Source organism: Diadema setosum, chromosome 14 (assembly GCF_964275005.1).
Source record: "Diadema setosum chromosome 14, eeDiaSeto1, whole genome shotgun sequence".
NCBI classification, from domain to species: domain Eukaryota; kingdom Metazoa; phylum Echinodermata; class Echinoidea; order Diadematoida; family Diadematidae; genus Diadema; species Diadema setosum.
The window spans coordinates 32014862-32038836 of NC_092698.1; the positions used below are offsets into that span (position 1 = coordinate 32014862).

The window sequence follows — 23975 nt, forward strand, 5'->3', positions numbered from 1 at the left end:
CAGTGATGTAGCTCTCATGCGGATGATAGTTCATTGTTTCCAGATATAACCCCCCCCCATCCGTAGACTAAAAACACCAAAGAAACACCCAACAATCTTACCCAGAGTAGGAGCTGAGACCTTATGTGAGCTCAACATTGTAAAAATAAAAGCTCAATCTACATCACTGACCATTTGAGGGTATAGTCTCTCCAGTACAATAAATACTGCAGAGCAAAAGCACTCATCAAGGGTTAGATTTCAGGAAACTCTAAAAGAGTTATTTGCAAATGACAGCTACCACCTCACAGACACAAGCAAAATGGTTTTGATCTTCCCAGATGGGTGTTCTCAGTCTGCCACTGACAGTGATTATGGCTGTGTGCACATGTCATGTGGGTAGCAGCAGTGGATCTGCTGGTTTGCTGCCAACTACAAGGGGCTTATCTTACATGGGATCTTCTTGAAGACTTGTTTTGCCATGAAGTCCTGAAAGCGTTGCGCGTAGAAGCCTGGTCTGTGCACTGAGACCGTGTCGCCATCGTGTACCACCGATTTCCATGTGTGCTCTAGCTTTTTCTTTAGTCTATTAACAAACAATAGAGATATAAAAGATCAGGATGTTGCATCAAAACAATAAAGGGATTGAAAGTCTGGATGTTGTGTTTATACAATACAGAAATACAAGGTCAGGATGCTGCGTTCAAACAATATAAAAATACAAGGTCAGGACATTGCGTTTAAACAATACAGAAACACAAGGTCAGGATGTCGCCTTCAAACATTCCTCTTTCTGATACACAATACTAACCCAAAGTCGTGTGCCAACAGAGAATTTTATCATTAACCCTAGAGGGAATCATAATATACCCTTGTACGGCACAATCATAATAAAGATCATAGTAACAACTCAAGAGTATGTTCTTACTTCCTTGACTGCAACAATTTGTTGGACAGAAACAATGTATTCACAACTCACATGTCAAAGAATTTACAAACAAGATAAAAGAAATGAAAACTAAGGGCTAGATTCTGGGGTTGCATGATATTTGGCGTGTTTTCAAAGTGAAGAAAAAAGTTTGGTACTATTCATATCTATGCCCCTGTTCATATCTTTTTTCTTGTTACAATGTTCTTTTTATCCCTGTAGATAACTTTCAGATATACAATTTGTAGGACAGAAACAATGTAATCACACCATAAGTGTCAAGAAACTTATAAACTAAAGCAACGGGAAGAAAAAATAAAGGCTATCTGTTTTAGGGTCACGTTCTCTTGGAATTTTTGCAAGTGGAAAGAGAAGACAGGTTAAATTCATATCTATGCAAAACCATATTCTTTGTGTTCATTTGGTGTTGGTCCTTTTTCATCTTACGTCACCATCCTCTTTGACTTTTTTCAGATCACATTACATCTAGATGTTATTGTCAGAGTGCATGGACATGGCCACATTTTCTGATGTACAGATTTCTCTTTTTCTGTGTGACAAGAAACTTACTTGTAACATTGTAAGATGTCTATGATACCAATGAAGAGAAGTAATCTGTCCCCTTTGGAACTTTTAGCTGGAATACCACCACTCCTGTTATGAAAGAGAGAGAGGAAGAAAAGAGGAGACACATAGTGATCACAATAAACTCAACATGACTGAAATATTCTTGTCCGGTATAACATTTCACAGGATCTTAAAAAATGGTCTAGTATGGTCAAGTACTTGATGCACAGAGATGACCCAACCTAGGATTACTATTTATTACATTTGTCAGTGGAATCCTCAAAGTCCATCCTTTCTTGCAATAATTAATGTACATCTGTGTGGTACTCGTTACATTAATTCTTGACGAAACTGAGCTTATGGCTGAGACACAGGCAAAATTAGTATCCTACCTACGATCTTTACTTGTAATGGGCAGGCACACAAGTGGGTTCATTTGAGCACAATTACCATACAACAATTTGCCAGGTCACGACCTGAAAAGTCTTGAAGGTCACACACAGAAGACAAACTACAGTCAAACCTGTCTATAGCTCCCACCCAAGGGAGATGAAAAGAGTAGCCGTTATAGACAGATGGCCACTATAGACAGGTTATTCGACATTTTATGTACATTGCTTACAGGTACACTTGCACATGTATTATCGTTGTATCCATCTGTAAGTACTTACAAGTACATGTAGGCCTATGTGGATGTATGCACGTTTTTCATGCAGTAGCAGTGTTTCATACAGTAGCATGCGCAGAGCAAAGCAAACAATTTGCTAGTGCATTACTATGATTGAATGGTGGGTGAATGCAGCAGTGGCAATCACTTGATGTTAGCCATGAATGACCAGCACAGCAGCAAAAGCAGAAAAACATTCTGAATTATCTGCAGGGCTGCAGCTCTGTACAGGTCTGTGGCCACTATGGACAGGTTAAAATCTACTGCGGGGGACAAAATTGGTAGCCACTGGCCATGTTAGACAGATGGCCGCTACACAGAGGGTCTAAACATGGCTTTTCTATCAGGGTGAGTTTTTAGTGGCCACATACAGCAGGTGGTCACTAGGGCAGGTTTGACTGTATTTCCTAGAAGGGGATGTCTGACATCTCGTGAAGTACTAAAATCCCTAGCCAGAGAGAGGAAGGATGCTGTAGAACTGTGCAAACAAAAAGTGAGACTGGCATACCACCAGGACAGACTTGGTACTGGCCGAAATCTCTACATGCTTCCGTAATACTCATGTGCGTGTGTGCTTTCCAAAGTTCAAGGAAAGGGCTTTGCCACAGAGGTCTGCACTACTGGACTATCAGGTGGTCCAGTCATCCTGTTTGTACACCAAGCATTAGTCCACCACAAAGAGCACCACAACACTTTAATTTCCCTCTAACTGTGTGTGTCATGATATGGGGGCATACATACACTGCCATCGAACCACTGACAACTCACAGGGCATTTTTCTAGGACCAATACCATACTAAAACAGCCTAAATTCATACAGCCAGATAGTAAAGGTCATCATTTTTCATTTGTAAATTCAACTTTATATACTACGGGATGTAAAACTTCAGTAAAATGTAATGTTATAACAAGTAAAATGAGTGTATGAGTCCCTAAAAACAAGTTGGAACACATATCTACATATTCCCGAGGAAGAATCAAGTATATGGTGAAATATACTGATCTCCAGTCATACCATGAGATTGTAACTTTGAAGTTATTACGTCCACAGCCAATCCTAGCAGAATGAGAAGTATTTCCCGCAATCATACTCACTGTTCATCATCCCCGCCCATGACATATGTTTCTGATTGACCCTGGATGGCTTCACGTGTTGTTGAGAATGCTGCCACCCTCTGCTTGTTGTACGACCGTGACCGTTCTAACCTCGGGGGTAGACCTGCAATTTACATGGTAGACATGACAAGATGTAGCATAAATAACACTCACGTCTTTTAAATTCTGTTTCTCGGACTTTAGAACTGGACATGTCAATTTAATGATTTATTAATTTTCTTTGTCTTACACTCTGTCTGAATGAAATCTCACATCAATCATTTCTGAAAAACTTATCACAAAGAAAAGTTATCATAAAAAAAAAAGAAATATGAAATGTAAATACATACAGTGTACATTTCCAGAATTATCGCATGAAATTGTAATACAGATCAACGAAAAAGGGTCAGTGTTGTTAAGCATGAGACAAAGAGCATGCCTGTACGAGAGAGAGAGGGTAAGTGCAAGATGCCTGACTTGAATGAGTGTGAGTGTGTGCTGAAGACAGACAGACAGACAGACAGACAGACAAGAGAAGAGACTGAGATGGAGATGGAGACAAACCTGACGATGAGTTAAAGTCATCTCCCTCAGTGGGTGTGCGAGGGGTCTCCGGTGCACTGGATGGGTCAAAGGAATAGTCTGGGGGGAGGTCCTCCAGGCCTGTTGGGGTGCTTGGGTTCGCTCTCGCCTCCTTCGCCTGTTACCATAGCAACAATCACGCATGAATGGAGAAACAAGAAAGGATGAGACTTAGAAAATGCCACAAATATATATGTTTAAGAGGAAGCAAACATCTCCAAGCGTACAGCTCTCAGCTGTCATAGTGCTGTATAATGCCAAGATGTACGTATACATTTTCTGAACGCAAGAGACCAAAACAAACCATGACTATCCTGATCTAAACACAATGCACTTTTATTCAAGCTAACCAAATTGCAGAACTCTGCTTGTAATGCAAGGTTCAAATGCACTGCGTAAACTGTACGAAAAAATGGAAGGTTAGGAGACGCTTTAATGAAGCGTTAAAACCTGGGAGTGTATTTTTTAGGTATTTTTACTGCATTTTGCAGTTTTGATTCTTTTCCAGATGAGCATTGGTTGGGAGGGGGTTACCAACACAGCCAATCCCCTAAAATGTTTCTATTTTTACACATTTAGCAGCCAAGTACATCTCTACATGAGTCTCTACTTACAAAATCTCGTGCTTGTTGATCGACATTGTGAATACCAAGAAGCAAGCTGTAATCCATGATCTTGAAACTTTCCAGTACCTTTGAGATTGAACAACACAGAAGAAAAACAGAAAGGTAAGTAAGGGCAAACTTTAGCACATGAAATTTTGGTAGAGTATGCAAAACAAAACTCCTGCATACATTTCATTTTTCTTTTTTAAAGGGATCATATAGTTTTGGTTGAGACCTAATTTCAGGTTTCTAACATTTTTTGGTGAGATAATGAGAAACCTCTTACGAAATATGAAAGAGCATGTAATTCCATGAGGAATTCAACATTTATTTGATGAAAATTGGTTTTGAAATGGCTGAGATATCCAAAACAGAGCGATTCTAATAAGTGTGGGACCCACACTTTATTACGATCGCTTTGTTTTACTTTGTTTTTGGATGTTTCAGTCGTTCCAAACCTGAATTCTATCAAATAAACTTTGAATTCCTCTTAAAATGGTATGCTCTGTACTATTTCATAGGAGTGTTCTTGGTATCTCGCAAAAAGTTAAAAGTCCAATTCTCATCTCCACCAATACTGTACCATCCCTTTAAGCTCTAGTGCCTTAAAACTTTTGTTACTTGCATAACATAGTTGAAGCATTTGGTATAGCAATAATTAACCGCCAGCTACACACCATTCTGAATAAATTGTGCTTAAATGAGCTATACCTACATTCAATGTCAAACCAGATATAAGACATAGATAATGGGTTATATACGGTTTATATGGTTTCATATAGTTATATGTACAAAATACTGTAAGTCCTCATCATGACCTGCATTTGAATTACATCAAACATTCAAGGTAAACAACACACAGCAATACAAACATATCACAACTAAAGAGAAATGCCGTTACCACAGTCCAAGAGAAATGATCTAAAAGCAAAAGCTGTGGATTAGCAATGTATCACTTATACTGCTCTTTTGGCTCAAATGGTCAGCAGTAATTACAATCTATTGGGCATTGACCCTATTTTTACAAAGCATCATTAATATGTCGACAGACAAACAATGAATGACTCTGGTTGAAATTCCTGTCATGAGTATCAAAGAAAACAGATGCTTTCATGCACATGAAATACAAGATATCAAGATGCTATTAGATGTACTGATGACTATTTGGCAACAAGAAGGGCAGGGGGATGGAGTACTATCTAAACAAACAGACTGATCATTCCCTGTGTGAAGAGAAAGGGAGTGAATGTATACATAAAGGAATCTGAACTTGACAGATCCAAAACATAAGCATGGAATTGCTGTACACTGAGAAATGCGAGACCATTTCCACAGAAGACAATCCTCGACTACTCAGAGTGAAATATTCCCAGAATGCACTTACCCTGCAATCCCTTTGTATCGTCTTGAGCAAAGCGTTGTACGTGAGTGCGTCTAGATGCAACCCATCTGGATGTTCTTCCATGAAATCCAGATCTTTCAACGTCGGTGATTTCTTCTGCTTCTCATTGCGTGATGCTTTCCTCTTGTACGTCGACCCCTATGACAAACGGATGGCAATAAGGTATGTTCAAATAAACACCGGGCCTGCTCTACTGAAACTCACCCCAAGGGCTACCAGACCCAGTGACACTAGTACATGTATCTGAATGTAGTGATAAAGGCAAAACAAGGCATCCTGACTTCTATTCTCAAGTAATCAAATTATGATCTCCTTATACAACAAATTATTGTAAAGTTGAAGTAGAAAGAGTAGATTGCTATATTTACAGCTTTGGCAAAAAATCTAACATGTCTTCTTTCATTTACCTCACCAGACATGAGGCTAAGCATGCACAAGTGATAGTATTTTCTATCAGCTTGTCATGAACATGTATGTATATGCTGGAAAACTGTACCTTATTAAGCTTGGCATATATATCTACACTCGCAGCATACAAATAAGTGTCTTAATTTCTATGCACATAAGAATCATTACAACAACAGCAAAGAGAAAAACCTTTACTTGATGATAAAAGGGCGTAACTAAACTCTTTCCATACATGCATAAACCTGGTATATAAGCATATGTGCAGATGAATTCAGAACACATTATGAATTACCAAAGGACTGGAATTACTTTTGTCACTCTAATCGTCTAACTACCAAAAAGATACTGTTAATGAAAGAGTTTATGAAGTTATCAAGACTTCATTGTAAAAGTCATCAGCCTGCCACTCATCGTAATTGAGCACTGAAGAAATTACATGAATACCATCGGCATGACATATGCTGAAATTAAACTCCACATACATGCAAAAAGAATATACTTGGCACCGGTATGAACGCAAATTAGTTCCTACCACAAGCCAGTCAACAATAAAAGGCACTCCCTTGTATCACGTAGCAGAGTAAACAGAACGGACCAAATCTAATTTTGAAAATTGAATGAGCAGCTAATCATCTCATTCCATCTGTTTATTTTGCCTCGTCCGTCCCTACCGCCATGCCCTCTACCTCCCTTCTCCCCCCCCCCCCCTCCATCTTTTCAACTACAACATGCCTCACATGTCTACTTTTCGCTTGCATGCACCTTGGTCCAGCAGGCCCTGGCTTTGACATTTTCTTTATTAAAAATCTGCCAGAACTGAGATCTCTACAAACTTCACAGTTAATTGAGCAGTGATGCTGCACTCTCAGGATAGAATAATTCCTTACTCTAATAGCATGGAGGTAGCATTACACCTCACGCACCCTCTGGCATACTGACCTTTTTTTTTCTCTCTTTCTCTCTCTCTCTCTCTCTTTTTTATAACTCCACAAGGCTTTACACTGTACAGTTTGTCTTCTCACACTGATTGTGTTAAAATCACACTGATTGTGTTAAACACTACATTACAGAGTCCCCACATTTTCCCCTTCAACAACAATTAGCACATAGTTGTGTCATTATACACAGTAAAAAAAAAAAAAAAAAAAAAAAACATTTGCAGAGGATCATGTGGCACTAAACCATTATTTACTCATGCAAACTTGAAACAAGAAGTCAACATGAAGTTGAATCGGAATGTTTGATTCATGATCAAAATATGCCACCCAGAGGTTTCAACTCAGTTGTGGGGCGGGGTCTCTCTACAAAAGTAGACTTTACTGCTACTTGATATGAAAACTCACATGGTACCGGTACACATGTAGACATAACATTTCATTCTTTCTTCCCTTTGGTGTACAGTCATAACAGAACTAGTTTTTCACCCTGGCTCAAATGAGAGATGCTTTTAAATATGTATATATCTCCAGATATTGAATGAACTTTTGTGAATGCTTTAAGAGCTGCAGGATCAGCAGAACAGATGAATTTCTGGCTATTCTCATAGAACAGTTTTCAGTGTATTACCAATGATGCTGGGATTCTGAACAACTACCCCAGTAATAGTATAAAATGAGAACAATATGACTGCATGATTGCTAAGAGGCAAGTTACAAGGCATCGCAAAGGCCTTTTGGCATTGCTGTTTGAGTCATACGATCATGACATCAGTTCTGGACCGTTTCCAATTAACACTAAACATGTCGCTAAATTTCACTTTATCAATATTCTTTTTAGAATGCAACACATTTCTTCTTCCTTTCATTTCATAATCTATTTCGAGACATCTCACATGACTTTCGAAACCACACCTCTGTATGTGCACAGTCTACACTGCAACACCACATTCTGGTTGTTAGCATGGACTTACAATGTTCCTATGGCAACACAGAAAGGATTGGCTCTCACATCCCTTAACAAACTGATCAAGGTTATGTCCTATTTACAATTGTACACGGAAGAATTGGAAAATGGGAATATGGAGAATACCAGCTTCAGCACTGCACTGCTTAGCTCCACATGCAGCAGCGATACATGGTTTTGACATTTAATGAAGGAGTGCAATGAGTCGCACCTCCTAGAGCCGTAATTTACTCACCTTCAGGTCGAACTTTTCATGCATCTTGAGTGTTGTCGGAAGGAGGTTGTTCATGACGACAAACCGGATGTTTTTGCCTCCACTCTGGTACGTGTACAGACCGTAAAATTTGGGTAGTAGCGTCCTCGGATTCTGGACAAGGTTCTGCATATTGTGAAATGGCACAGAAAAGAAAAGAACAAGTAAGCAATATTCACTCCACACCAAACACTCGTGGCTATAAAGGTACACAACAGCAAAGGATTTAATCTTTCAAAGAAGCTACAGACAAAAGCACAGTCCTACAAATGGAAGGAATGAGCCATGACGTCATGTGCACAATTGTTCTCCTCCTGTTGGTTAGGCATTACTTATGGGAGAAACTGGCATGTACAAATTTACTTGTGAGAACTCATACATCATTCTGCTGGAAATGGAAAAATCAATGAAATGAATGAATTCATGACATAATTCCACATACTGGTAAATCCAAGCTGACCTAGATTTGTACACTGCTGCTAATTCATGTTATGATTGGATGTTACTGTAATTTTATATCTGTGATCTCAGGACCTTGATTAAAAACAGCTTAAATACTGATCAAGCCATCCTGAATAAATGTTTTAATAAACAAACAATCATACAAATATATAAATAAATGAATACAACAGTAAATAAATAAATAGATAAATAAATAGATAAATAAATAAATAAATAAATAGATAAGAATAAATAGGTATACGGTTGCTGTAGGTAAATAAATATGCAAATAAACAATTAATTAATTAATCAATTAATCAAATAAATGATAATTAAATACTTGAAGTAATGACTGCAAAATTATACCAGTTCTCAACTGATTTTAAGACTTGCAGGGAACAGATAGTGTCCTCTGAGTCTGATTTCTTGTGTGTGGTCCAGGGTAGCTTTAATGTACATCCTGCCGGCATCAATCTCAAATGATAAATCAAAACTGAGGTGGGGATGCATTAACAGCGCACATGAACTTGCTGTGCTCCTCAAGCTGGGCAAACATATTGAACCAATTCCTATGCCTTCACCCGCTTGAATCCTGACTGATGATGAATGTCTTCAATGACATCTCATGCATCAACTTTCCCCTTAAGATACGCATCATCATCATCATCATCCTTACAGACAAAACCAAAACACAATAAATGTGCAATTCCATTTCCTTTTGGAAGGCAACTCAGAGCAGCAGGGAAAAGATATGATAAATTCAATTTATTTCTGAGGCCACAGGTACAACATTGTACATCCAAGTATTGTCATGAAGATTTAAAGCAATCCTGGAAAATCAGTTAATTAATGTGGCTCTTCACTGTACATTATAAGAAAAAAAAATCACACATACAGTAGCAGATGTATGACTCACTGACAATAAGCCAGTTCGTAGTTAGCTCATGTATTACATACATTGGTACAAATGACCTCTCTTTTTTCTCATTTGGATAGGCACTTCGCTCGTTTTCAAAACTGCATAATACATAAGCTTGCCCGACGTAACAATTTATGAAATTCATGTTCAAACAAAGAATGAACTTGCATTGAGATCAGGTGATCAGAATACTTCATCAGTTGACAATTAAGCAGGCATCCATTTCATTGTTTTGTATTGAATGCAATAACAGCCTATTTCTTTTTTATTGCAAAATACCATTCTTGCTGTCAGGTGGATGTGCTGGCAAGCACCATTTTGATAAGGATCACATGAATAACTAGAAAAGCACTCTGAGAGCGCAGACCTCCGCCAAGCAGCTACTTTCCATCGATGATCTTGCTCTTCCCAAAGAGATTTTTCTCCTCTCCACCACTGGGGAAAAGCTCTTTGGACTCTTCCATAGAGATCAGTGATTTCCACAACACATAGGTATACATGCTGGAAATTCACCCGATTTCCCAATATAGAAGCCTTTGTTACGTCATAAATCCTCAGCTGCGCGGCGCGCCTCGCCCTAGCAGAAACTAGAGCACACACTTTAGTGCACGTTTGAAAACCTAAAAAATGCGCAGCTTGAACTCCCAAGTTCATTGACCCTACCTGTCAAAATATAAAAATCCTTCACAAATTACAAAAAAACTATCGGATCACTACCAAAATTTAATCATCTGTTACTTGTGTCATTCTCAACCTTTCCTGAAAGTTTCATCCAAATTTGTTAACTACTTTTTGAGTTATTCTGCACACGGACAAACAAACAAACAAACCAACGGTAACGAAAACATAACCTCCTCCCTAGGCGGAGGTAATCATCGCATCACAGATGCTCATCTCAGTGAAGTTGACTGGAATGCAATAAAAGCATCAAAAACAACATCAAAACATCTGAACTCAAAAGAATGATAATGCACAGACCAGTAAATGCCGTACAATTTAGCACAGTTCAAAGTCCATATCACATGTTTGTACATAGACATAAAAATACACATTATTGTTACTTTAATAATGTACAATGTATCAAGGTTATACGTGCACTTGAATGCTTCCTTTATGTATTTAATGAATGCATTATATCTAGCAGTCATCAGATTCCAAATCAGCTTGAAAATCTAAAAATAGAAAGAAATGCCATAAGTTTACACCGATATACTCTGATTACATACCCCTGTATACGTGGATACATACAAACTGCATATAAAATCTTTCCCATGGTTCTAACTATAAATGCATCCATGTACTTGATAAAAATGTTAAATAAGCACAGCCTTCAAATTAGTGAAATTCTTCAGTCGAGATGTTTTTTTTTTTTTCCTTTTTCCTTGCAACTGATTAACAAATTGCCCTGCATCGACGTATGCAGGGCAATTTGTAAAGGCCCGGTCCCACTGCACTTACGGATGCAAAGGGGATGTAAAGCGTACAAAAAATCTTGCCATCCGTTGGAAAACGCTACGAATCCGCTGTGTACCCATCGCATACGTGTTTCATCCGCTCTATCCATCGAGCATCCGTCCACTGTGATTTCATCCGCGCAAAAAGTTTTAAGCTGCTTAAAACTTTTAGAACGGATGAACTTTCCGCTGTGTACGATGTAAATCCGCGACATACGAGCAACAAACGTTGTATGTCCGTGCGGCATCCCTTAAACGTCCGCTGCATCCTCTCTGCATCCTCTGGGCATCCTCGCAACTCACATCCGCTGCAGCTAAAAACGGAAAGAGGGAGGAAAGATATGGTACGTGGAACGTCTTTACATCGTTAATAGCACGTTAATAGAAAGGATGTAAGCGTATGCATCTCGTATATAAAGCATTTCGAAAGCATCCCCTCTGCATCCGCTCTGCATCCGCTCTGCATCCGCTCTGCATCCACTCTGCATCCGCTTTTTCTGCTATGCGTCCGTTTCGCAATTATCTCCGGTAACCCCTTCAGAGCTGTCATCCCCTTCCATCCGCTTTCATCCGCTAGGTTTCCGATGGACATCCGTTTAACATCCCCGCTACATACTACCCACGTCCGTTCTATTTCCGTTCTATTACCGCCAATTTTCGCCAATTTTGTCAATTTCTGGAGCGGATGACAGCGGATGAAGCCATCCCCGAAATTTTGCTCGTCCGCTGTGTCCTTTCTGCATACGCTTTGTGTCCGTCGGCCAGTGGGACCGGGCCTTTAATCAGTTGCAAGGAAAAAAAAAGCGCAGCCTTGCAGATTGTGCAATTTAGTTACAGTGGTATACATACATGCACTGCAATCTGTCAGTGACATTCGTCTACATTGGTTTACATCATACCACGACTTTTGTCTGTGGGCTAAACGTTCCTTCCTTTTGCGCTTTCATCCATACATAATGAAGTCTGGGCCATATCGTGCTGGCATGCAACATATCACAAAGTTCAGATTGAAGTCCCGACCCAGCAGAGCCTGCATGCATATATCACATGGCTTTACAGAGTTCTGATTCATTTAGCAGACACAGCTCTCCTCATTTGTGGGTATAAAATGCACAGATTTTTTTTTTTTAAATTTCTCTCAGTTACACGCACAGGAAAACCACTATGACGTCTGACTTCACTAACCAACCACACGAACAGCAACCAGAAACTACATGTAGTACATGTGTGACTCTAGTCCTTTATTCATTCCAAAAGTACTATACAGACACTAAATCCACCATAACATTCTTCATGGGAGAATCAATGGAAAAGATAATCTCAATCACTTTATACAGTGGAATTCAACTTTCTAAGGCTCTTCTTAATTTTGAAAGCAAAAAAGGATAGATTTGTTAATTCCCCCCCCCCCCTTTCTATACCCTCTCAACTGCAATCTAAGCCGCTGACAGTGTCATTTAAATATTGTATTGGCTGAGGAGTATGAAAAAGAAAATGATTCCTTGGTTTTTGGCAGGTGTTAGCATACATTTAAAAAGGTTGCAACACTCACTGCCAAATTCGTCCACTCAATTCACGACGCAGCGAGCTTTTTGATGCAGTGATTATATGGAAGCGCCATTTTACTTTGTATAGGTTGTATCCTCGCGTCATCTAAAGCTATTTTGCAACACCACGCAGGACAGCCAACGGAATCGTCGCCGGAAGTTACGTCTGCGGCGCAAATCTAAAGCTCCCTAATGACTGCTTAGAACCAAAACAGTTACAGGGTTATGTGGTTACGGAATGAGAAGAAGCTTGAGAATTCAATTTAAGGACAAATACACTAAACTATACACAAGTATATGTGGATTGAGTGAACACTGCAACATTAGTGGGACACATACATGTACATGAACATAAGTGAAAGTTTGAGAAAAATCAGACAGTCCATTCAAAAGTTATGATTCTTAAAAGTTTCTGTGCCACCATCAATAGATGAGAAGTCTACAACAGTTTGTGACTTCACTGCAGGAGAGAAAATATTCTCTAAAGAGAACTAAATTTTTTTCCATATTTCTAGCGAAATGAAAGAAAAATTGACTTAATCAAAATTGAAATTTTGTAGAATTTTCTTTATATTTTCTTTACTGTAAAACCAGAAATGTCCACATTCATAAAACTTTGGGGAATTTCAGGAGGAGCCAAGAGTCATGAAAGTAGAATGCATGCAAAAATTTTGTCTACACCCAATGCATTGAATGCCAGTCGCCAATGATTCACGAAAGTTTCACACCATGAAGAAGGCAGTCGGCTCCATTTCGTGAAGGATTAACGCTGTGTCGCGAATGTTTCTGGTTTAACTAGTATTATATCGTTGTCCTGCTGTGATGTCACAAACTGTTGTAGTTTTCTCATCCAGCGATGACAGCATTGAAACTTTAAAAATTAATAACTTTTCAATGGATTGTCTGATTTTCCTCAAACTTTCACTGATGTATTCAAATATAAACTACTGTTTACTGTGTGTGTGTAATGTAAGCCTCTGGGTTTTGTTTTGTTGTTGTTGTTTTTTTTTACTACCTCTGCTATTCACTAAACAATGAATGAAGAGTTAAATAAGCCCACTAAAGCTGAAGCTAGCACCAGAAACTGCACCCAGCAATGATATCTTGACTGGAGCCACAAGAGCTTGGTATGCTGCTCTCATCTTAGAAATACTATGGAATATGCAGATGCTTTACGTTTTCCTGAAGACTTCACCTGGGGTTTGAATTACTACCAACATTCCACTGGTATCACTCACTTCATTAGTGTTTGTAACAAGGGAGTGGCATAACTGCCCTTAACAACAGAAACAACTCAAACAGAAACAATCTTAAAATATAAAGCTTGGAAAAAAAGAAACAAAAGAAAATCACTGAAATCAATAGTTTCTGGGGGAGGTAAAACAATAATTGGTGTCAAAATCATCTTAGACATGAGATAAACCATACAAGGGGTTGCAGAATAGTCTCAATGAAAAAAAAAAAAAAAAAAAAAAAGTTGTCCCCTTGAGGCAGTCTACTTTAATGAGGGCTCCCTGCACTCACCATATAATAGCCTGGCAGTAGTTTCTGTAAGAAGTCGGCCTCTTTGTGCTGTGTCGTCTTGATGATGAACTCGTCATCCTCTGTCAGATAGAATACACTGCCGCTCGCACCGGGGTTTGAGAGCTCGGTTAACATTCGGTCTACCAGTGATACCTGCATAGCAAAAGAAAAGTAGCTAGGCAGATGAACATAAAATCAAATATTTTCTGAAATACTTTGACATTTTGTGGAGAATCATGTCTCCTAACAAAAGACAGTAGAAATATCTCAGAATATTCTCTCATGGTGGGGGGGGGGGGAGGGGGATCAATCTCAATAGTAACTAATTTAACTAATTTAAGAAAGAACACTTGGACATTTCAGGTATTCATTGTGCACTCTCTACTAAATGACAAGCATATAAAAATTTCAAGTAGCGAGTGCAAGAAGTCTGGGGAAAACTTTTAATACAGAAAGGGACCACGAATAAAGGATACGATCAAATTCTAAGCTTGCACACTTGACCAATAGGGTCCAAATATAATGGTATCTAACAGTAAAAAGATTCACCATGCAGATGGTGCAGGTAAAAAATCACTGCTGCTGTAGTAAATGTTGGTTATCATCCATGCACAACGATCATGTATTCAGGAAATCAAACTAAACTGTATGTTTATTCTTCCTGATGTCGCAGGAAACAGGCCACATGAAATAATCTTTCCTGAGAAAACTCTTGACAATATACCAGCACAAATTCAGCAAAGCATCACATACAATATTAACAGTGAATGTTTGCTTCCATGGTAATGACATTTTTCACAGGGTCCTCTCATAAGCAAGAACAAAATAAAAAGAAATGAAGGAGAAAGGTTGTTACGACTCATAAGAATTAATTCTGTGACAAAGAGGTTTCATTTTTAGAAGCAGAGTGCTTTTCAATCTGCTTGTCAAGTGGCTTCGTCATAGAAAGTAATTATTTTTTTCTTTTCCCTTCCTCGCATTCCCAAGATGATTACTCTACCTGAAATTTCCCCAAATTAAATTTGTCATCTTATCTCTAGCTGCTATTTGGCAGTCTACTACTTTTTTAATCTAATCACTGCCCCCTTGGGCATCTTACATAAATCAAATATCGTTTACATCAGTTCCACCAGTTTCTGTAACATTTGCAAACCGCCTGTACGCAAGTACCTGAACCCAAGCTTCTTTATGGAAATGCTAACTGAATGACATGACGGACAAATGGTGCATAATGCTGTAAAAGCTGAAGAAAAGGGGCCTTGCTGTAGCTATTTCACATGACACAAGAGTTGTATGTAGCACATACGTTCATGTCCACATTGCTGGCCGTGCAGCAGTTTACTCAGCGGGAATCTCATGTCGCGAGTTGCATCTCACAATGCATAATGTGTGTGCAGGTACACAATGTATGCAGCTTGTCGTCAATATTATCCTGCCGTGGCCACGGATACACCATTGCTTGCCAGGCAACACCTCAGTTATCCTTCGGATTATTGCCTATTTGCACATCATCTTGGCAGGTACACTTCAAATTTTTGAGGTTGCAACATTCTGTTTCCCCTTGAATTTCATACTCAGGAGCAGAAAAATCCATAAAACACAATATACTTCCCCTCCAGCAAGTAATTTAGTGAAGTAAAAACATATATAATGGCAATTGATCTGATACATAAATATTTAGATGCTGACAAATGTTCACAAATATCTAGTGATCCCTAAAGGATAAATTGAGTTTACAAGGCATATGGCCAATCTTCTTCTTTTTTTTTTCACTATTAGTTCTGTCTACAGCTGTAGCATTGCAGACATGGGAGATATATATCAACAAATTTGTTCCTCAAAACCTTGTGGTATCAGTGATTCTATAACATTACAAATTTCTCTTGGTAGTCTTGTGTTTGGCTATGATATGGGCTGCGTTCATCATCTTTCCCCTGTTTAAACGGCTTTCAAAAGCCGTTTCCAAAGCCCTTTAGAAACGGCTTCCAAAATAGTTGCGTTTATCAACTCTTCACGAACACGATAACTGGCCTGTCACTGCACAGCTGCATTGCGCAATTCGACCTGAGGAGAAGAGGTCATATAAGGCGTGCATGGTTCGTAACTGTAGTACAAAGCTGTTTCAAAACAGCTTTGCATTTATCTCGCTTCAAAAGGCTTCTAGAAACAGGTTTCTGGAAACCTGTTAAACTTTAGGAAACCTGTTTTGGACAGCACAAATTTGCGGCTTTCGAAAAGGCTTTCCGAAAAGGCTTTCAAAACAGCTTTGCGTTTATCATCTCGTTAAAATTCCCTGAAAGCCGTTTAGAAAACCTGTTTCTGCCGAGAAAAAGAGTTGATAAACGCACCCATGGATGCTGTATATCTAGTGGAATGTCAGCTCTACTCAAAATTGCACAAGTGTACAGTGTCTTTTTCGAAAATCAGCAGAAGGGACTCTGACCACAATCTTGTTTGTAAATTACGGGATAAATTTTCAAAATCTTTGTGGTGCACAATATTTACAATCATGAGAGATACCGTAATTTACAAAAGATATGTCATATACTTCATATAAATACTTTCTCCTCTAAGTATCACAAACATCTAACATCATTACAATTTACTGTTCATTGTAATAATGTCAAACTGTCACTTTCCTATCTCATCCTCCAATCCCCTGTAATACTGTTCTACTACCTACAAATTGTAGGATTACATGGCTCTGTTCTTTGAAACTCCAGACTTTAAAATGACCTGATCCATTGTGGAAATTCCTCCCTCTCCCCCCCCCCCAAAAAAAGGGGGGGGGGAATTAATGCATCAACAAATCAATACAGACAAAAAATATCCACAAATACCCACATTGCAAAATGGTTTGTGCAGGGTGAGAGAAAGGAAGATTGAAAGTAAACTTAGCTGCAGAATGAAAGCAGCAGATAAAGCGTATGTAGGAGAACGAAAACGAAATCAACGTAGGTAAATTTTCACCACATTCCTACATGATCTTCCTCATACAATCTGCCCTTAAAAACTGTGGTACACTGACTGTATGACTGTGCAGGACAACATGAATACTTTACCAACAGATTGAGGCAAAAATCATGTACTGCTATCATTTGTACTAGCTCAAAAAGTTAAGACACACTTTTCTCCAAGAATTAAACAGGCTTGTGTATAAGGGCTCTACTAGAATTGAAGGAAGCCAACTATAATGCTTTGAGTGGTTCCCTACTCCTCCATGTATTCCATTTTTGAGCTACTAACTAATACTACTAGTAGTCATCTATGACTACTATAACTGTACTACATTGTACTACCACTACTACTGCTGCTGCTACTACTACTACTACTACTACTACTGCTATTGCTGCTACTACTACTACAGTACTACTACTACTACTACTACTACTACTACTACTACTACTACTACTACTACTACTACTACTATTACTACCACCACCACCCACTACCTACATCTGTACTACTACTTCACCTTTATGATGTGAATACACCATGCAGAACTTTTTTTTTTGAACTGATATCGCCACAGTCACATCAGCTGTTGTCATCTTTCATTGACCCCCAAGAACACCTGCTTGCTATCTCTCGTGTTTTCACTGTCTTAGCCTCATTTACATAACATTGTGAAGGACAGGATCAGCAATACAACTGAGCTCACTACAGCTTGCTCTGTGATATCAAACTCCTGTTCCCATTATCATATAAAAACCTTCAATGCACTGTGTGGCATATTGGTAAAGAGGAAATCAAATGGCAATAGGCATACATATCCTGAGTATTTCATGAAAAGAAAGGGAAATTAAATACTATACATGTGACCTTTAAATCTACTTCCTGATGCACAAACATCAATTCTGAGCTGATATTTCCTCTCTGGACAGAATACAGTAATTAGAATATAGGATGGTCATATCACATCAAGGTATGTGACATATGTGACAATACTTGAAATCCAGTTTACACCGATTAATTGTTGCAATGTCAAGCAAGCCTCTGGCTCTATTCTCCCCCCCCCCCCCATTATCATGAGGATCAATCTTCGTTATGGAGGCACATGTATGAAATGTTGATATCATTAATGTACTGGTCTGCTGGATAAGCTTACATGTATGTAGGGGGCTACCACATGTATAATCCCCATGTTACAGGAGGTGTAGACATAAAAGATCCAGTAGCATGGGGAAAGAAGGTTGGCCACATTGAATTAATCTTCATTCGCTGCCCACCTGGGTACATTCGAAAACCATGAATAGTGCAGACCTGCTAGAATAGAATTACCCATCAGCGAATATTGCATATTGAAGCATACAGTCATCAATATCATTTGACTTCAACTCGAGATTCTCCAGCTGTGTGTGCAAGTACCTACATTGTACGACAGATCAGTGACGAAGCCATGAAGAGAAAAAAATTTTGTACCGGGATTCCCAAATAGATCCAATTTGGGCCAGCATACCCAATGCATGGTATCCCCATGCTACCGAGTCTTTACAGCTTGTGGCACAGACATGATACAATTCTCCACTCACGTCTGCCCCACCTGAGGCCCAGCAGAATTTTAAATGTACACTCTGTATATCGAGTCACACACCTAAATGATATAATGATGTGCGCAACAACACATGCCTGTACATTAATAACGCTCAGGGGGTCATTATGAACACAAACTTACAGCGTGTACAGTACTTAGTACACATCACACAGACAACATATTATACAGACAAACAGTGTTGCCTGCAGCACAGCTCAAAATTGAGGAGACACTTCTACACAAGCAGTGTCCGTCTATATGCATCTATCACTTGTACAACTGTACCATTATACAGTACTCAGTTTGCAACAACAATTGATTTTGTGGTCCATTACCTTTGATGCAACAGACACAGTCCATACATACCGGTACGTGTAGATATCGTTTCTCACCTTCATGCTCCATTGCTTCTCTTTACACAATGAAAATTCACAATGGACCCGTATTGAAGACCAGCAGTATCCATTTAGGACACAGCTGAAATGAGGCTATGTACATTTTGTATTGTGCCTATTCTCTTGTTTTGTTTTGTGCATTTGTTAAAATATATTGATAAATTACATAGTACATGAAAAGTGTTCTATTAAATCAATTTGTATTTCAATTTGTATGAAGATATCTATTACACTGAATACCAACAAATCAGCAGTCATGGACAAAATATAAGCGTACAATGTACCCTGTACCCAGGGATATGAGTATAAAAGGTGTGATATGATTTTCAGCATCACTATGTGTACATCCATACCTTTTAGAAGCTCATCAGAGAAATTAAAAAAAAAAAATTATTATCATTTGCTCGATTTAGCAGTCACGAGCACAGCAACTACTCAGAAAGTCTGATATTTCTTTTTTCCATACTGAGGATGTGGGAATACATCAAAGTGCTTACAATTATGTACAACAAATGTTTGGGTTTCAGCCACTACAGGGCCTTGAATATTGTTGGCATTATCATAATATGGCAATCTGGCATAAATCTTCTTTACAAGTGCACAAAATCTTCCTCCATGAAGAGAAGCAGCCTGATGAAGTCTAGACCCTGGCCTGTCATGTCTTGCAAATAAGTGAATTGGAAAGCCCTCTCTCTACAACACAACATTCATCATGAATGAAATCTCCACATGTTATATCAATCTTTCGAGGTTCATAAATGTGCATGCTTGTGAGACAAAGAGAATTTAAACACAGGGACGAATACTGACAAGATTTGCAACATGCTTAGCAGCAGATGGAGGAGCTCTCTGTGAACATCTGACCCCTACACTCCTCATCTCCACCACGAATCCTCGGGCAACATTCATGTGGCGGCACTGCCCTACAATGCACATCCAGTTACACTCAAGGAGCAGGAAAAATGTGTGGAATATGCATTGTGTGTATCAAAAACAGTATGACTCGTGTCTGTTGCTTTGTCTGTGTGTGGATGTGTCTTTGAATGTGGGTAAGACAGCTACAGTTTTTGTCTTCAACCCAATGAACATTAATATTGCGTTTCATTCAAAGCATGCTGAAATGTCATAATATATCTCACTTCATAAACAATGATGCAGGTGTCTGACACTAACGATGGACATTTCTGGGTTTTTCAAATGGCTACATGCTACAGTGGCATGAAGAGTGACATCAATTTGACTTGCATTTGTACAGTACGAGGCCCTCTAAGCATACTGCTTATCTAATGTTACAGGCGAACAGTGCTGCATACTGACTATGGCAGTCAAAATATGTACGATGCACACTTGTATTATGATTTCCAGGATAACTCTTTACACACATGCTAACTGATCCAAAATATTGAGAATATCATGTCATATTTCTGCATGTCTGTGTTGGGGAAAGAGTAGAGGAAGTATTAGAAAGAAAGAAATGCACACTGCATTTTATTGGATAACAAATAACCTGACATTGCTTCCTACAGTAAGTGTACATCTGTAGTTTGAGCTGCATGCATGTCATCTCTCCAGGCTGCTGATGAATGCTCTTCCCCTCCCCCCCCCCCCCCCCAATAAAAAATGCATTAATAATGCTGTAGATTACACCATACAAGATCAATAGCAGATGGCATGGGTTACACCCATCTTTGCTTTCATGCAACTGCCATTTAGAGACTATTTGTTTTCAGAAACCTCATACACTTCATATTTGTATGAACACACACACACAAACACACACATGTACCAGCATTAAAGTTTCTCTTCTATCAAAGTGTGGAAGAAAGAAGACAGAATACCAAATGGCATCTTTGGAAATATGGATGCATTACAGAATTAATTTTTTGCATAAATACATAATTCTTACAGCAAAACCTTGTCTGCAATAATGGCTTTGCTGGATACATGCTGTACACTTAAAAGTGTTTTTGTTCCGTTCACACAAACAGCTTAGTCCAATCACTAGCTTTGTTTACTACATACAGAAACAAACTGTTCAGATTATAATGTTGATATTTTTCCACACATAATACATACTTGCCAACATTTTGAAATCCTGAAGAGGTAGATTTTGCCAGGGAGCGAAGCGACCAAGCCCGAGCGCGCTTGCGCGCAAGGGGGGGGGGGGGGGAGGAGGGTGTGGGAGGGGGGTGTCCCCCCTCCCACGGTGTGGACCTTTTTTTGTTTTTCAATATGAAAATATGAGATTTGGTGCATGCTTTTTAACCTTTTTAAAGGGTTCTTGGTATTGATAAAAACATATAATCCATGTAAATCTATGAACTATTTTGTAGACTATGATATAAAAATAAAATCAGACATATTAGTAAATAATTTTTGTAGGCTAAGCATATGTGAAAAACTAAAAAGTAATCAAACATATTGGCAAATAATTTATCCCCTTAAAGTGTATACTTTCTATTGTGGAGCTAGTTTGATGAATAAGACATAATGTTGCCCTCACCAAATCTAAATTAATTAGCGGATGACCTGGCTGTGAGATTGCTGTACGTGGCAGATTTTGCTCTCTTCTACAGTGTTTGGGAGGGTTTCCATTCATAGCATTCACTCTTGCAGAACGTGAGCTACCAAAACATTACTATTACGCGTGGTTCTAGCTACATGTACACGTGTACAGTAAGTCTTGCACGCACGTAGATATGATAGAGACTAGTGCGCCACTGCAGTGTGCTACATGTGTGCATATTAGAAGGCTGAATATGGCGTTTTTGAGGAACGAGTTCCTTGAAATTATTATTAGTATTCTAATTACTAGCTTATTTTAGGGAATCAATGTACAATGAAGGGAAAATATGACTTCCATTTCATTTTATGGTAGGTTTGCTACAAAATCGGTAGATCAGAAGAGAAAATCGGTAGCCGGTCAAAACCTCTAGAAAGCGGTAGTCTACCGCCCAAAGCGGTAGAGTTGGCAAGTATGCATAATAATGCACAACTTAATGGCATACAAGCTTGTATGAAATGTTGAGCTCTTTACTCACAACTCACAGAACCAAACATGGCATCCCACACTTGATTTGTAACATGTATTTGTGAGAGACTCCAGCATTAATTATTACATTTTATCTGCCACTGAAGAAGTGACAGTATTAATTATCATCTGCCACTGAAGTAGTGACAGTGATCTACATGTACATGTAGCACCCTTGAATGTTCATGCACAATTCACATATTGTTTGCCCCCCCCCCCCCCAAAAAAAAAAAAAAAAAAAAAAAAAAAAAAAAAAAACATGTGCTGCAAAGTCTAAACAAAGGAATTGAATTCTGCTACAAATGTAGGGCCGGAATTTTTTTATATAATAAGGTCAATTCTTGCGATGGGAAACAGAAATATAATGGCATTGCATTTTGTCTGACTCAGCACTACGTGTAACTAGTATACCATGCAAACTACATCTTCAGATACATTGTAAACACATCTGTATACACACTACAATCTGTAAATTAATTTGTTTCAGTACTCAAAAAAGTCTTTTTTTTTTTTTTTTTTTAAGTACATTTAGGTCTACATCTAAATCCTGTGCACTGCTTATCCCTGTGGTATACATGTACCTTTGTAAAGACAGAGTATTAAAATATTTCTCTTCTAATTCACCCATCTTCTTTGTGTGAGACATACAAGTATCTGCCTTAGGTGTTTTCAGCAAGCTAAAATTTACAGGACAAAGAATGTTGAACAGCTTTGATAACTTGATGGTCTAATTACCCTTACCTCAGTAACTCTTCTGAATATTATCTACATTGTACATGTACACTGTGTGACATGGTAAAAATATTACACAGTGGGACATCCCAACACTGGACTGAACAGCAGGGGAGTATTTCTGTTGGATGTATCAACACTGTACAGTTTGTACTTTGTGTACATTATTAACAATTGTGTTAGTGATAAAGTCATCAATTAATCATTAGCAGTCTGTAAGTGTTTTTTGGATTACAATGATAAAGACTTCATTCATACTCCCAATTTCTTAGAATCAGTAACATACCATGAATTATATGGTGTTGTTTTCCCTCAGTCCCTTTTCCCTCTCTTCCTCCTTCCAAAATCAATTAGTGTCTGGTCTCCGCAATAATCATCTTTCATGTAATGACTGTAAATCATTAAATGTTTGCTGACCTTTACAAAGGTGTCATGAAAAACAATTCACCATCTTAATCAATAAGAATTATAGCTGAGACTCTCATCAACGGCTTCCATGATAGTGGCACACCAGGTAAAAGAGAGACAGAAAAAATTAATGTTAATTTGTTTCACCTGCATTTTTTTATTGCCTCTGAGGTGCTCAGACCATATAATGAGTCACCCGTGAGTGATGACTTTCAACTTTATTGTGACATTCTCTAAACTTCCAAGATTGATGAAACGATGGGGACCATGCTAGCACAGTTCACTTCAAAATGCCACCAGTTCTAGTCTGCTCAAGTTTTATGCGTGGATCAAAATCACATTTCAGTTTTCACATTAATCATGTACAAAGGGCACACATCTGAAAGTGGAAGAAAGGCTCTAGCTGTAAGTTGCAATGTCCACACAGACAGACAGACAGACAGACACACACACACACACACACACACACACACACACATACTCATGACAGGGTTTGTATTACTTGATTCTGATTAACAACAATCGCCTCGTCTCAGAAATTATGTACAAAAATGGCCAAGTACCAATGCTCAGTACATGTACAGCTGTACCTCATCTCACAC

At 38.6% G+C, this 23975-nt stretch overlaps 1 protein-coding gene across 1 annotated transcript in view; it reads right to left on the reverse strand.

Annotated features, from left to right (window-relative positions):
* LOC140238025 (phosphatidylinositol 4-phosphate 5-kinase type-1 alpha-like) overlaps positions 1-23975 on the reverse strand; it is a 59072-nt gene that overhangs the window by 13781 nt on the left and 21316 nt on the right. The window contains exons 6-13 of the mRNA XM_072317952.1: positions 14274-14426; positions 8371-8514; positions 5808-5963; positions 4433-4510; positions 3801-3936; positions 3237-3360; positions 1478-1561; positions 432-565 (exon numbers count right to left, since the gene is read on the reverse strand). Coding sequence (XP_072174053.1) covers positions 432-565; positions 1478-1561; positions 3237-3360; positions 3801-3936; positions 4433-4510; positions 5808-5963; positions 8371-8514; positions 14274-14426 — 1009 coding nt within the window. The remainder of the gene's footprint in view (positions 1-431; positions 566-1477; positions 1562-3236; positions 3361-3800; positions 3937-4432; positions 4511-5807; positions 5964-8370; positions 8515-14273; positions 14427-23975) is intronic.